General features: G+C 35.2%; 1 protein-coding gene across 10 annotated transcripts in view; it reads right to left on the bottom strand.

Moving 5' to 3' along the window:
- Positions 1–616: 616 nt before the first annotated feature.
- The window catches only part of LOC149806358 (uncharacterized), a 33753-nt gene continuing 20589 nt past the window's right edge, over positions 617–13780 (bottom strand). For all 10 annotated transcript variants that reach the window (XM_089952047.1, XM_089952073.1, XM_089952038.1 and 7 more), the window contains 2 exons: positions 8817–8968; positions 617–2068 (listed from right to left, as the gene is read on the bottom strand). In XM_089952047.1, coding sequence (XP_089808173.1) covers positions 1790–2068; positions 8817–8968 — 431 coding nt within the window. In that variant the 3' untranslated portion in view covers positions 617–1789. The remainder of the gene's footprint in view (positions 2069–8816; positions 8969–13780) is intronic.

Here is a 13780-nt window from a genome sequence, read left to right as displayed (position 1 = left end):
AGTTCTGTACCATGGAACACTCTTGTCATGTTTGGTTGACTGGTCTTGCAGTTTTCTTTTTTTAATAAATTATTTATTCATTTTTGAAAGAATCTGAAGCCTGTGGCTGATATTATGATCAAATCTAAAATACCAATACTGGTCTATCCAATACAGTAATTGTTGATAGATGCCAGATAATAGTCAATTTAAAATGGATGAAGGGCCACAACATAAACTCACCTGGCCTTCTGGTCTGATTAGAAAAAACTAATGGAATAGTTGAACTAAAGTGATTGTGTGCTGGACTGAAGGATGGCCAGTAGACACAAGGACTATGATGTACACCAGCAAGAGTATAAATAATTATATTTGATGTATGTTATTTTTAAATATTAAACTAAAACTGTATGCCATATTTGTTGTGACAGCAGCAAATCTATTTTTTGTTGAAGCAGTTTTGAACAGCTTATTCAATATTCACTGTAACACATATTACATATTGATTTACAAAAAAAGTTTATTTGACTGATGTAAGATAAATAATAACATGCAAAACATTGATTTATACCCATTTGATATGTGTGCAACTAAAGAACACCAAAATATTTGAGAATAACAAGGCAAAAAAATGTAAAACCATTGCACATTTTTAATCAGTCATTTAGTTAATAATACAATGCAACTCCTCAAGTTCAGGGGGAAAAGCAAAACAAAAATACAGTGACATACAACTTAAAAATGCTATGCATTTCTCATACTTTTCTGAGGAAGATTGTTGATAATTTTGCAACGTTAATTACATGCATAACAGTGCACTTAAAACTAAAGGAACAAAGAATATAACATCTTTATAAACAAACAAGAATTACAACTAAGATATCAGACAAGCAACACAACATTATTTTCCTGCTGAGGCCCAATCTGCATGTCACTGAATTCTATACTAAAGAACAATGGTGACAATGTTATCTGAGTTTCACAATCAGGAACACAAGTAACTTTCCCACAATGCTTAACAATGAAAAACTTTATGAGTGACTCCCCTTACAATGCTAAGCAATAAGCAAAATGCATAACCAACCAAAGATACCCTATTGATGACAAAAATGTAAGGGTAACATCATTTTCAACTTTCTGTTTATGAGCAATATGAATGGAAAATGGTCCACACCAGTAATATAATGTAAATAAATAGCATGGACATGTCCACTTTGGAATATAAACGTGTAAATTGTAAATTCATGTGTGTGCAAAGCAATCAGCTTTCAAACAACATATGCTGACCATGAACTACAAATTTTCTTGAAATGAGGGGACTTGTACAGTCCATTTACAATAAAATTTACTGATTTACACTGTAAAAATATCAACTTACAATTTACTCTGCTTAACTATTAACATTGCTTGCAAACACACAGTAGTAAATTTACTGTATCAACAGTCTGTTAATTGCTGTTTGAAAATATCTATCACCATTACAGTACGGTACTCTTCGAAAGAAACATCCCTTGCATTTTCATGTTAGTGTAATATATGTACAGTGACGTGTCATCAGTTGTTTTTAAAAAATCAAGGTTTATTAAAGAAATGTAAGAAAACAAGACCAGATAATGCTCAGGGCCAACATTCTGAGCTCCTGATCAAAAAGAAACATTAACCAAAACCTTAACAAACTCCTCTTGCCACCAATGCTGATGGTAAAAAAAGTGACTACTATGTCTGACACTAAATAAACATTAGCTTGAAAAAAATTAGATTACCAGTACTTTTTCATCTGCTTCCTAAAATTTTCTGAAACATATATATTCTACAGGTTTGTAGACTCTACTTCATCACCAAAGTTTATCATTATTAATGTATTTTCATCAGGACATGTTGAGGCATCATTTCGTTGCATGAGCTCATTTCGAACGTCTGTGAGTGCAAATCCCAACAGGTTGTATCCATCCCAAGTATGTTTTGTCTGGGCCCTTGGGTCACTGGCAGCCAATCCAATCCCCCACAATCTGTCATAGGGACTAGCTTCAACAAGGGTCTTGGGGTAGGTACTGATCAAAAGTTGACGTAAGTCCTCATTCTGTGAAAACTTAAATAATGAAGAGAACAGTAATTTAATTTTTACCATCTGATAGCCACTGTAATGAACTAGTCCGAATGTCTTCACACTATCAGGAACTGTGCAAATTATAATATTCACATAGCAGTATATAAAAAAGTCATTATATCTGGGATACTTCCTAGACCCAGTTTCTGAGGTCTGAGAAAATATTTCACGAGATTAAACAGATGTGGGAATCTACATCATTCAGTATTCAGAGTTTCAAGCAAAAGTGACTGCCAAATCAATGTTTCTAAAATGTGTTTTTTTTCTGATTTATGATGAATGGTAAAAAATTTTATAATTTAAATAAAACGCCATAATTTTACATTCCAATCAATAGTATTGACCTTTGATGAAAGGCTGATAACGGCAACTAATGCGTATTATTATTAGTTATGTGATTTTCTAATGACATGATATGGGAATGCCTGGGGTCAGTACGATTTGTATTTGGCAAGGCAATAGTCAAATTGAATACACATCATCCTACATGACCCTAGATATGTGTATGATTCATTGACAAACTAGATTACAAATTTATCATACCAAATAAGAGATGGGCAATGGATGTTTATCTTTCAATTATGAACTATAAGTGAATAAAAATGAAAATATGTGGTCCATAGTTACAGAGTACTGTTTCAAAAATACCCATTTTGCCTTTATCAATTTTTATGCTTAAATCCTGAGATTTCAAACTTTCTCAGATTTTAAAGCACAAGTCAGCAGTGTTTTTGCTGACATGAATGCATAATTGTTTGTGCAAACCTTGTTTCAGGTTTTTATTTAATCTGAGACCTCAACAGAATTTGAATCACTGGAAAGGTTGGTAACTAATGTCAATACCTTGTCTGGCAGTTTGATCCAAAGGTCAGACTCATGCTCATTCTTTCAAAAGCTTTTGCGGTTTTCATCAATAAGTGATTCCAAACAACAATGTTGGATCTCCCTGATTAGGCCCTCAAATTTCCATATTTACAATTGCTGTTTTTGAATTTCATGGAAAATGACATAAAAACAACAGAGATTTTTTCTACATTCTTAAAGAATTAACATTGCCTCATGAAAATAATAGTGTTCTAAGTCTGTCTCTTCTTTCCCTCTCTTGTCTACAGTGATGGTCAAATGACATGTAATATTGCAGAAAAGAAGACAGGATGAAACACAATGCAGGTTTGACTATTGTAGGTGTGCATCAATGTTTCAGTACTTATATCAAACCACATGACAACCATGAACATGTGAAAAGAAGAAACTTCATTTGCAGCATGCATCTTGGCTTCTTTTGTAAAATAGTTGTCTTTATATGTTAGGTGAATGGAAGAAAAACTTAGACACAAGTGTAGACTAGTTGCTGTTGTTTAGTATTTCACAAAGAAAAGTCTCATTACAGAATTCATAATGGTGACAAAAGACACATTTGTGAAGATTGGTTTGGTTTGGTTTGGTTTCCTATGACAACATGTGAAGGTAATATTGTACTAAGATGATTGGATTAACCCTTTACCTCATGCAAGCGTCTTTGCACGCCTCTACTCCATTTGCATGGAAATGCCTTTTGACGCCTCTACTCCATTTGCATGGAAGCGCCTTTTGATGCCTGCTGTAAATATCAGCCATGTTGAGCCGGTTTTCATAACACCACTTTTGGGGAAAACCCCCCATTAGATACTACATTCATTTCTGTGAATGACAGCAACATCAGATCATGTGGTCACTGTTTATGCACTGGTCGATATCTGCTATTTAAAGTAACTGGGTCATAATCTCCACTCTCCAAAATGGCGGTCACGGATTTCTTTCAGTATTTACGAAGTTTTCATGATTAGAATCACAACCATGAAAGATTCAATAACCTAGGTAAAGGCTCTGATATTGATGTAGGCAGCAATTAGGTTTTATAAATCATCAAATTCAGATGACTTAGTGATGTAGACGCAGACGAAAAACTTTCGAGTATGAGAAATGGCAGCTACGGTTGGTCATGTGGCCTCACTGACATGACGGTGAACGAGTTCAATGCTATATATGCAGATGTGTGGACAATGCATGAACGAGTTCTCCCAAGATTTTAAAGCACATAAAAAATTCTTCTGTGAAAAATAATTACACAGCTATAACAATCAGACTTTACTCTTAAATTTTTCCACATATAATAGATGTGTACCAAAAATGTAAAATGGTTAAAATTGCTGTTAAACGTATCATACACTACATTGCTTAACAGTTCACAGGCAGGCCTAAGCATATGGAGTCTTATAGGTAACAGGTGTTCTATTTATAGTGCGCTGCACTTTGTAACTATGCTCTATGAGGTAAAGGGTTAAGAGGGCCTAACAGGACAAAAAATGTTATCTGATCTGGACTGACCAAATGGTAGGCTTTGAACCCATGTCATTCTAGTCTGCAATTCCAGCATGCCAACCATATCAGAATGGTAAGCTCAACTGACAGTTTAAAAAAGAAACATCCTGAAGTTTTACAATGAGAGTGAACTCATATTATTCACCCTAAGTAACACGACTGCATGCCATTACAATATGAGGAATACTTAATGTCATTTCCTTATGTTAGCTTACATCGCCATGTCTTATAATATTAATATCCACCAGTACCATGCTGCGGTTATAGCTAATCCTATGATGCATTTGAGTTATGCTCTCAAAATAAAGAATTATTATCATTATTAATGAGATCAACCATTAAGTGAGTTTATCACAAACGCTTTGACGTGATTAGTTCAAATAAATACTTAAAACTACAGGATGATGAAGTTAAAGATACTTAACAATCAACAAAGATTTTAATATAAATTATTTATCTAGACATGAAAATACATGTACATACATTCCTAACCCTCTGCCATGTAGCAGGTGCTCTCATCATGGATAGTAAATGCCTGCAAAATTATATTATGTCTAACCAGAGACATATGTAGCACTGACACTGACTTTGTAATGTAGTACTATTCTGATCTAAATACCTGTGATCTTCAAAAATGAGATTATTGGTGCAAAGTAGAAACTACACAGGCTATAATGTTTCAAATTACTTTACTTTTAGTAAGGACACAGGCAAAACTTAATTAGCTGGATCATGCTACCCTGTGACATTAAATTTTCATCATGAAAGTGGGATTCATGTAAAGTCATGTTCTTATGGCATGGTTATCTGCAGTTAGTAATCATGAAACTGTATTATTATGGCATGGTTCTGATCAATTAAACATGTGAACCACATAATTATGTCATGGTTGTATGGATGTGATCAGTCAATCATGTGAAAGACATTATGGCATTGTTCTGCAGGTCAGTTAAACATGTGAAATGACATTATTATGGCATGATTCCTATCAGTCAAATGTGTAAAACCTCATTTTTATGGCATGGTTCCAATCAATTAAGTCATGTGAAACCATGTTATTACAGTATGTCAAACATGAGAAACCTATAGGCATGGTTCTCATCAGTCAAACATGAGAAACCTATAGGCATGGTTCTTATCAGTCAAACATGAGAAACCTATAGGCATGGTTCTCATCAGTCAAACATGAGAAACCTATAGGCATGGTTCTCATCAGTCAAACATGAGAAACCTATAGGCATGGTTCTCATCAGTCAAACATGAGAAACCTATAGGCATGGTTCTGATCAGTCAAACATGAGAAACCTATAGGCATGGTTCTGATCAGTCAAACATGAGAAACCTATAGGCATGGTTCTAATCAGTCAAACATGAGAAACCTATAGGCATGGTTCTAATCATTCAAGCATGAGAAACCTATAGGCATGGTTCTGATCAGTCAAACATGAGAAACCTATAGCCATGGTTCTGATCAGTCAAACATGAGAAACCTATAGCCATGGTTCTGATCAGTCAAATATGAGAAACCTATAGGCATGGTTCTGATCAGTCAAACATGAGAAACCTATAGCCATGGTTCTGATCAGTCAAACATGAGAAACCAATAGGCATGGTTCTGATCAGTCAAACATGAGAAACCAATAGGCATGGTTTTAATCAATCAAACATGAGAAACCTATAGGCATGGTTCTAATCATTCAAGCATGAGAAACTTATAGGCATGGTTCTAATCATTCAAGCATGAGAAACCTATAGGCATGGTTCTGATCAGTCAAACATGAGAAACCTATAGGCACGGTTCTAATCATTCAAGCATGAGAAACCTATAGGCATGGTTCTCATCAGTCAAACATCAGAAACCTATAGCCATGGTTCTGATCATTCAAACATGAGAAACCTATAGGCATGGTTCTAATCAGTCAAACATGAGAAACCTATAGGTATGGTTCTAATCAGTCAAACATGAGAAACCTATAGGCATGGTTCTAATCAGTCAAACATGAGAAACCTATAGGCATGGTTCTAATCATTCAAGCATGAGAAACCTATAGGCATGGTTCTGATCAGTCAAACATGAGAAACCTATAGCCATGGTTCTGATCAGTCAAACATGAGAAACCTATAGGCATGGTTCTAATCAGTCAAACATGAGAAACCTATAGGCATGGTTCTAATCAGTCAAACATGAGAAACCTATAGGCATGGTTCTGATCAGTCAAACATGAGAAACCTATAGGCATGGTTCTAATCAGTCAAACATGAGAAACCTATAGGCATGGTTCTAATCATTCAAGCATGAGAAACCTATAGGCATGGTTCTGATCAGTCAAACATGAGAAACCTATAGGCATGGTTCTGATCAGTCAAATATGAGAAACCTATAGGCATGGTTCTGATCAGTCAAACATGAGAAACCTATAGGCATGGTTCTGATCAGTCAAACATGAGAAACCTACAGCATGGTTCTCATCAGTCAAACATGAGAAACCTATAGCATGGTTCTCATCAGTCAAACATGAGAAACCTATAGGCATGGTTCAAATCAGTCAAACATGAGAAACCTATAGGCATGGTTCTCATCATTCAAACATGAGAAACCTATAGGTATGGTTCTAATCAGTCAAACATGAGAAACCTATAGGCATGGTTCAAATCAGTCAAACATGAGAAACCTATAGGCATGGTTCTCATCATTCAAACATGAGAAACCTATAGGCATGGTTCTAATCAGTCAAACATGAGAAACCTATAGGCATGGTTCTGATCACTCAAGCATCAAAAACCTATAGGCATGGTTCTGATCATTCAAACATGAGAAACCTATAGGCCTGGTTCTCATCAGTCAAACATGAGAAACCTATAGGCATAGTTCTAATCAGTCAAACATGAGAAACCTATAGGCATGGTTCTGATCATTCAAGCATGAGAAACCTATAGGCATGGTTCTGATCAGTCAAACATGAGAAACCTATAGGCATGGTTCTCATCAGTCAAACATGAGAAACCTATAGGCATGGTTCTCATCAGTCAAACATGAGAAACCTATAGGCATGGTTCTGATCATTCAAGCATGAGAAACCTATAGGCATGGTTTTAATCAGTCAAACATGAGAAACCTATAGGCATGGTTTTAATCATTCAAGCATGAGAAACCTATAGGCATGGTTCTAATCAGTCAAACATGAGAAACCTACAGGCATGGTTCTAATCAGTCAAACATGAGAAACCTATAGGCATGGTTCAAATCAGTCAAACATGAGAAACCTATAGGCATGGTTCTCATCATTCAAACATGAGAAACCTATAGGCATGGTTCTAATCAGTCAAACATGAGAAACCTATAGGCATGGTTCTGATCAGTCAAACATGAGAAACCAATAGGCATGGTTCTGATCAGTCAAACATGAGAAACCTATAGGCATGGTTCTCATCAGTCAAACATGAGAAACCTATAGGCATGGTTCTGATCAGTCAAACATGAGAAACCTATAGGCATGGTTCTGATCAGTCAAACATGAGAAACCTATAGGCATGGTTCTAATCATTCAAGCATGAGAAACCTATAGGCGTGGTTCTAATCAGTCAAGCATGAGAAACCTATAGGCATGGTTCTAATCAGTCAAACATGAGAAACCTATAAGCATGGTTCTGATCATTCAAGCATATGGAACCAAGGATGGCAAGGTTCGGATCTATTAATCATGTCAAACCATGATGGCATGGCTCTGATCAACTGATTATATGGAACCACATAATTATGGAATCTAATCATGTGAAACTACATTATTTAGGGATATTTTGAATCAGTTAATCATGTGAGACCATGTTATTATTGCATGGTTCTAATCTGAGAAATGTGACAAAGCACATTACATTATTGTGCAATGCTTCTGCGCAGTTAATAATTTGAAGCCATGATCTTGTATCATGGCTCTGATGAGTTAAACATGTGAAACCACATTATTGTATCATGGCTCTGATGAGTTAAGCATGTGAAACCACATTATTGTATCATGGCTCTCATGAGTTAAGCATGTGAAACCACATTATTGTATCATGGATCTGATGAGTTAAACATGTGAAACCACATTATTGTGGCATGGTTCTGATCAGTGATGCATATGAAACCATACTACATGACTGTATTATGCATGTTTCTTACCAGTCAATCATTGATTTCTAAGGCATGGTTCTCATCACTTAAACATGTGAAACCACATTACTGTGGCCTGGTTTTGATCAGCTGAAAACTAAAACACAAGATATAAAACTGAAATATTAAGGAGGCCTTTAAAGTAGAATTCATTACTGTACCTCCATTATTTTATGGAGCTTTATACATTGGGACTTGCATACTGCTATTAGTTACCTTCATCTTGTTTCCATTCTTTATGATTTTGATGCAATTTCTCTTCCACAGCACATCACTGAAATTCTTTACCTGTCTGCCAAGATTCTTTTGCTTTCTTGGATTTACCTCTGTCAAGATTTTCTTTGCTGTTTCATCATCATTGAAAAGTTCTAAAGCAAAAAAATTTTGATGAATACAGTAAAATTAAATTTGTTTGGAGGAATGTATGTTTTAATGCATATTCCAGAGATGATGAAGACAATCCTTGTTGTGTCTATGATCTGAAATTTTTTCTGAACTAATCATTTATGCCCTACATTAGCTAATAAATTTTTCTTTTACAAGAAATGAGTAATACTGAGCTGTTACATTATGTATAGTAGTTTTATTGCCTCTTGCTATAATGCATCAGATACTTACATACATACATACATACATACATACATACATACATACATACATTACATACATACATACATACATACACACATACATACATACATGAATCCAATGTGACATATGCAACAGTGGACACATTTTAACAGCAAACCATATACAGCACTCCTTCACCTGAATGCCATTCAGTAAAAAAAACTTCCAATCATGGATCCTATTTTATTATGCTGTAGCAAAATTATATAACTCAAGAATTTTGTTATAAGTTGTTCTCTCTGAAGTGTGAATATCCTGAGGACATTGATGCAAAATGTGAACAAATTATACTTTGTGTTCACTTTTACCCCATGCTTTAAAAGTTGTGGATGAAATGGAATCTATAATGTTAGCCTGGTTCCATTCCAGCTACATTTACTCAAGCTTGCAACTTACTGGGAATTTAATTTTACTGAGTGATTCATGTTTCCCAAAAGATGATACATTTGTCATTATATAAATGTGTGAATTGGAAGAGTCGTTTCTTGTTACAGCAATCAAAAACTTCACAAACTTAGTAAACTGGAGAAATAAAATAATCAATGCACAGTATTGTTAAAACAACTTGCAAAGAGTGGCCATTAGTTTTGATTACCCAATAACTAGTACAAAAATATTAGCATCAAAAGGTCATTATTCTGTGACAAATATATGCATGTATAGTTTAACAGCACATCAGCACAATCCTGGTTATATTATACCAATTAAAAGTTAAGGAAAAATGGTCTCATCTGTCTGAATATGGCCAATGTACCCCAACAGAGTTTGTTATGTCATGAATAACAAACAGCATGATCCCTCATATGAAAAATGGTGTAAAACCCCAAGACAAGAACAACAAGAAGAAGTAAAACAAAGGGTATTGCTCATTTGATAATGGGGGTGGGGGTAGAGTTGGATTGAGGAGGACGGTTTATCTGTAACATGGAATCCACCCTATACACAAGCATGGTTAAATGTGGACATAAACCAGCCTCCCAAACGACAGAAATAAATTATCCAACCAAAGCATCTTTATGCAGCAAATAAGTGATGCAAATCTGACTCAAAAAGAAATTTGTTTATGTCTTCTGTACAGTCTACTACTTTACCAAATCACTGAATACTGCACATATCCGGTCACAAATACATTACAGTAATTTCTGCATCCAGTAAACCTTCTTTCAAATGAATAGTGAAACAATATAATGCTTAGTTGTGATATGTGGCATGTTAGTTTACGTAAACATGGATCATCCACTGTACTCTAGCTGGTACAATGCAACAACATGCTCACTGGTAATTCTGCGTTGAAAAATGATTTTGTCTGTGTAAAATGTTCTGTTTATTTTGGAAGAGTTCTTGTTCTTTGACTTATAGTTGGTAAGAAAAGTATAATCTATTTTTAAATGTCAACACTAGTTCAACTAAATTTGAGACTGTTTTTTACACACAACAAATGAAATATGCAAAGTCTGTCAGAATGAAGGAAATTATTCATTTTTCTTGCTCTCTAAATAATTTCCTCTGAAATAAAAACTGTGATAAAAATAATCTCAAATGGGGAATGATTTAATATTAAATTTATTAAATTCATTTAATAATGACCAGCTCTTGCTTGCCAAGGCTCGCAAATGCTAGATATTATTAAACTTGTTTCATGAATTCAATATTAAATCATTACCCATTTAAGATCCCCTATCTCTGTGTATAAGTATTGATGATACTGATGATGACTTGCTTTAATACAAAGATCAGAGTCAACACGACTTCTCGAAAGACATTTCGAGTTCATGCTTTGTGTTTTGGATATCTGACAATGTTGTGTCATCTGCATAGAGATCTGTAGTTAACACCATTTATTGTGTGATAATTTGAATGAAATATTATTTCATTTTAATACTGTCCATGGAATGCAGCAGCAGAGGGGGCGAACAGACCACTTGTCTGAAACCTAATTTGCTTAAAGTATAAGCTTCTTCCGAAATAAAAAAATAAGGTCACTGCTAACCTGACCGAGAGTTGTGTTTACATAAAGGAGGTCCTGCCCCCTCTGCTGCTATCAATTAAAAAATTATCATATTAATGATGCCACCAGCCATGGAATCTCACACTGCTAGATTAGCTCGAGAAAGACTAGAAGCAATCAAAACATTTCTTCCTGTTCATGATTCTGTTAGACAAAAATTGCAAGAATGTCAAGAAGCCCAAGTTGAATTTGCAGAAGGCACAGAACAGTTATTTAAACCGGTTACAAAAATTACTGAAAGAGTTGCAGAGGCTACTGAAGGTTTACTTCCATCAGTAAAACAAACCGCTGAGCAAACTGAAAAAATAGCAGCGAGAACTAAGAAAACAAATAAGATTTTACAAGATCTTCCAGCTGATATAGCTGCAGCTCAACCTCCACCCATCGGCGAAGAAATACTTGAAGGTATTGGTAAAATTCGTACTGAATTTGCCGACATGAAAAATGAACTTGCATCTAAACCAATAAAAGAAAATGTTGAACTGATTAAAAAATTTAAGAAAGAGGTTATTGAGGATATTAAAAATACTAAAGAATATGATTTACCTGCAAAAATACTAATTGGTATATATGATAAATCTAAAATGTTAAAACCCGGTTATGAAACCGCAAATAATAACATTTTTATTAAATGGATATATCGTGTATATTACAACAAAAAACAAGTCAGACGTGATGAATTCGATGCACTTGTTAAAAAAATAGAAATACTTAATAGAGAGTTTAATAAACAACAACAATCTTCTCCACCGCAATCCCCACAGCAGGAGCCTTCCTATCAGCTTCCTCCACTTCTGCAACAGATAGAACAACAACAATCTTCTTCACTGCAGCAAAGGTTGACGTTGGAACTTAAAAAGACTGAGGAGTTGTTTAAAAGAGAAAGGGAACAAGAAAAAGAAAGAGTGAGACAGAAAAAAGAACTGATTGAGAGAGAAAATGAGTGGAAAAAGAGATTGCCTCTTTTATTAAGTAAAAAAGATTCTAAAAAAGAAGATCTTGATGATGATCCTCCTGGCACTACTGGAAGCGGTTTGGGGAGTGGTCTTATTGCCTGTCCTAACAGTGTTCTTTCTGACGTAGAATGACTAGAAATACTGATTGGAGGAAAACGAGCTGGAAACAATTCTTCAGCAATTGTTAATGAAATATCTGATATTTGTCAAAGATTATTTCAAGGTGGTATTATGGATCGCAACATTTATTGTTCACTTATTGATGAAATCGTTGATGATTATCATGGCGACTAAACAATTAATTAATCAGTATATACAAATGATTATACACACTGCTCAGCATGGACCAATCATGGTCAGGGTAGTAAACTCATGACTGCCAAATTACAAAACAATTTACGGAGATGGACTTGGTGATGTTGTTCAGGGTCTATTTAGAAGGATGGCTCCAAAAGCAATATCGATTGCAAAACAATTAGGGATGAAGGCTATTGAGGCTGTTCGTGATAAAATTCCTGGCACCATTGGTAATCTTGCCAGTAAAGCGTTCTCGACAGTCAAGGACAGACTATCTCGATTAGTACGAAGAAAACAGCAGCAACATATGAAACTGGCCAGCACTTGAGTTATGCCCACAAATGTCAGTAAAATAATAAATCAGGCCACAAATAAAAAACCAGCGGAATTATCTGAAGAAGCAGAAAGAAATATAACTGCAAATTTAATAGCGGGAAGTGGTCTTCAACGATAATTTAGATCACCATTTGGAAAAATGGTAATTATAATAAAATGTTCAAGCGTATGTCCGACCCAGCATTTGACATGGATTCCTATGACGCAAGACAACCAAATCAGCAGGGGAGAATCGAATTACAGGTTCAGGATACAAGTAGATATTTCTTGCCCGCTGAGGCGTTTATTGAAGTAGAAGGTGAACTTGTAAAGGCGGATAATACGCCATATGATGCCAATTTGCGAGTTGGTTTTGTCAACAATGGGATTATGGCACTGTTTAGTAGCACCACATATATGATTGATGGAAAAAATATTAAATCAATTCAGAATGATGTTGATGTTGCTACAACAATAATTGGTCTAGCAAGATATTCTGATGATTACACAAAATCAGCCGGTCCAACAATGATGTTTGCCAAGGATATTACCAACAACGCCGATCATGTTCAATATAATAAAATCAGGACACCACGAAATACTGCATCTGATCCACAACCAGTTGCTGATGATCCTGAATATGCAGTTAGACCAGCTGATGTTTTTGATGTTATAGGAAGTGTTAATGCAACTTACAACTTAGGATTTGCAACACGCCGAGCAGTGTTGTCAGGAGATAATAGAAATTTTTCATGTGCAATTCCACTGTCTCACATCTTTGGATTTTGCAGAAATGTTAGAAAGGTCATCTTTGGAGCTAAACACACAGTTGTGCTATTTAGAAAAGGTGATGATAATGATGCAATCTGGCGAGGTGTTGGTGTTGCTGATGCTGGTAAAGTAAATATAACGAAGCTTTCATTGTGGATGCCAGTAATGATTCCATCTATTGCTGAAGAACAAAAATTACTCTC

This window comes from Sinohyriopsis cumingii, chromosome 1, assembly GCF_028554795.1.
Source record: "Sinohyriopsis cumingii isolate HCF-2022 chromosome 1, ASM2855479v2, whole genome shotgun sequence".
NCBI lineage: Eukaryota > Metazoa > Mollusca > Bivalvia > Unionida > Unionidae > Sinohyriopsis > Sinohyriopsis cumingii.
This window is presented reverse-complemented; position numbering and strand designations above follow the sequence as displayed.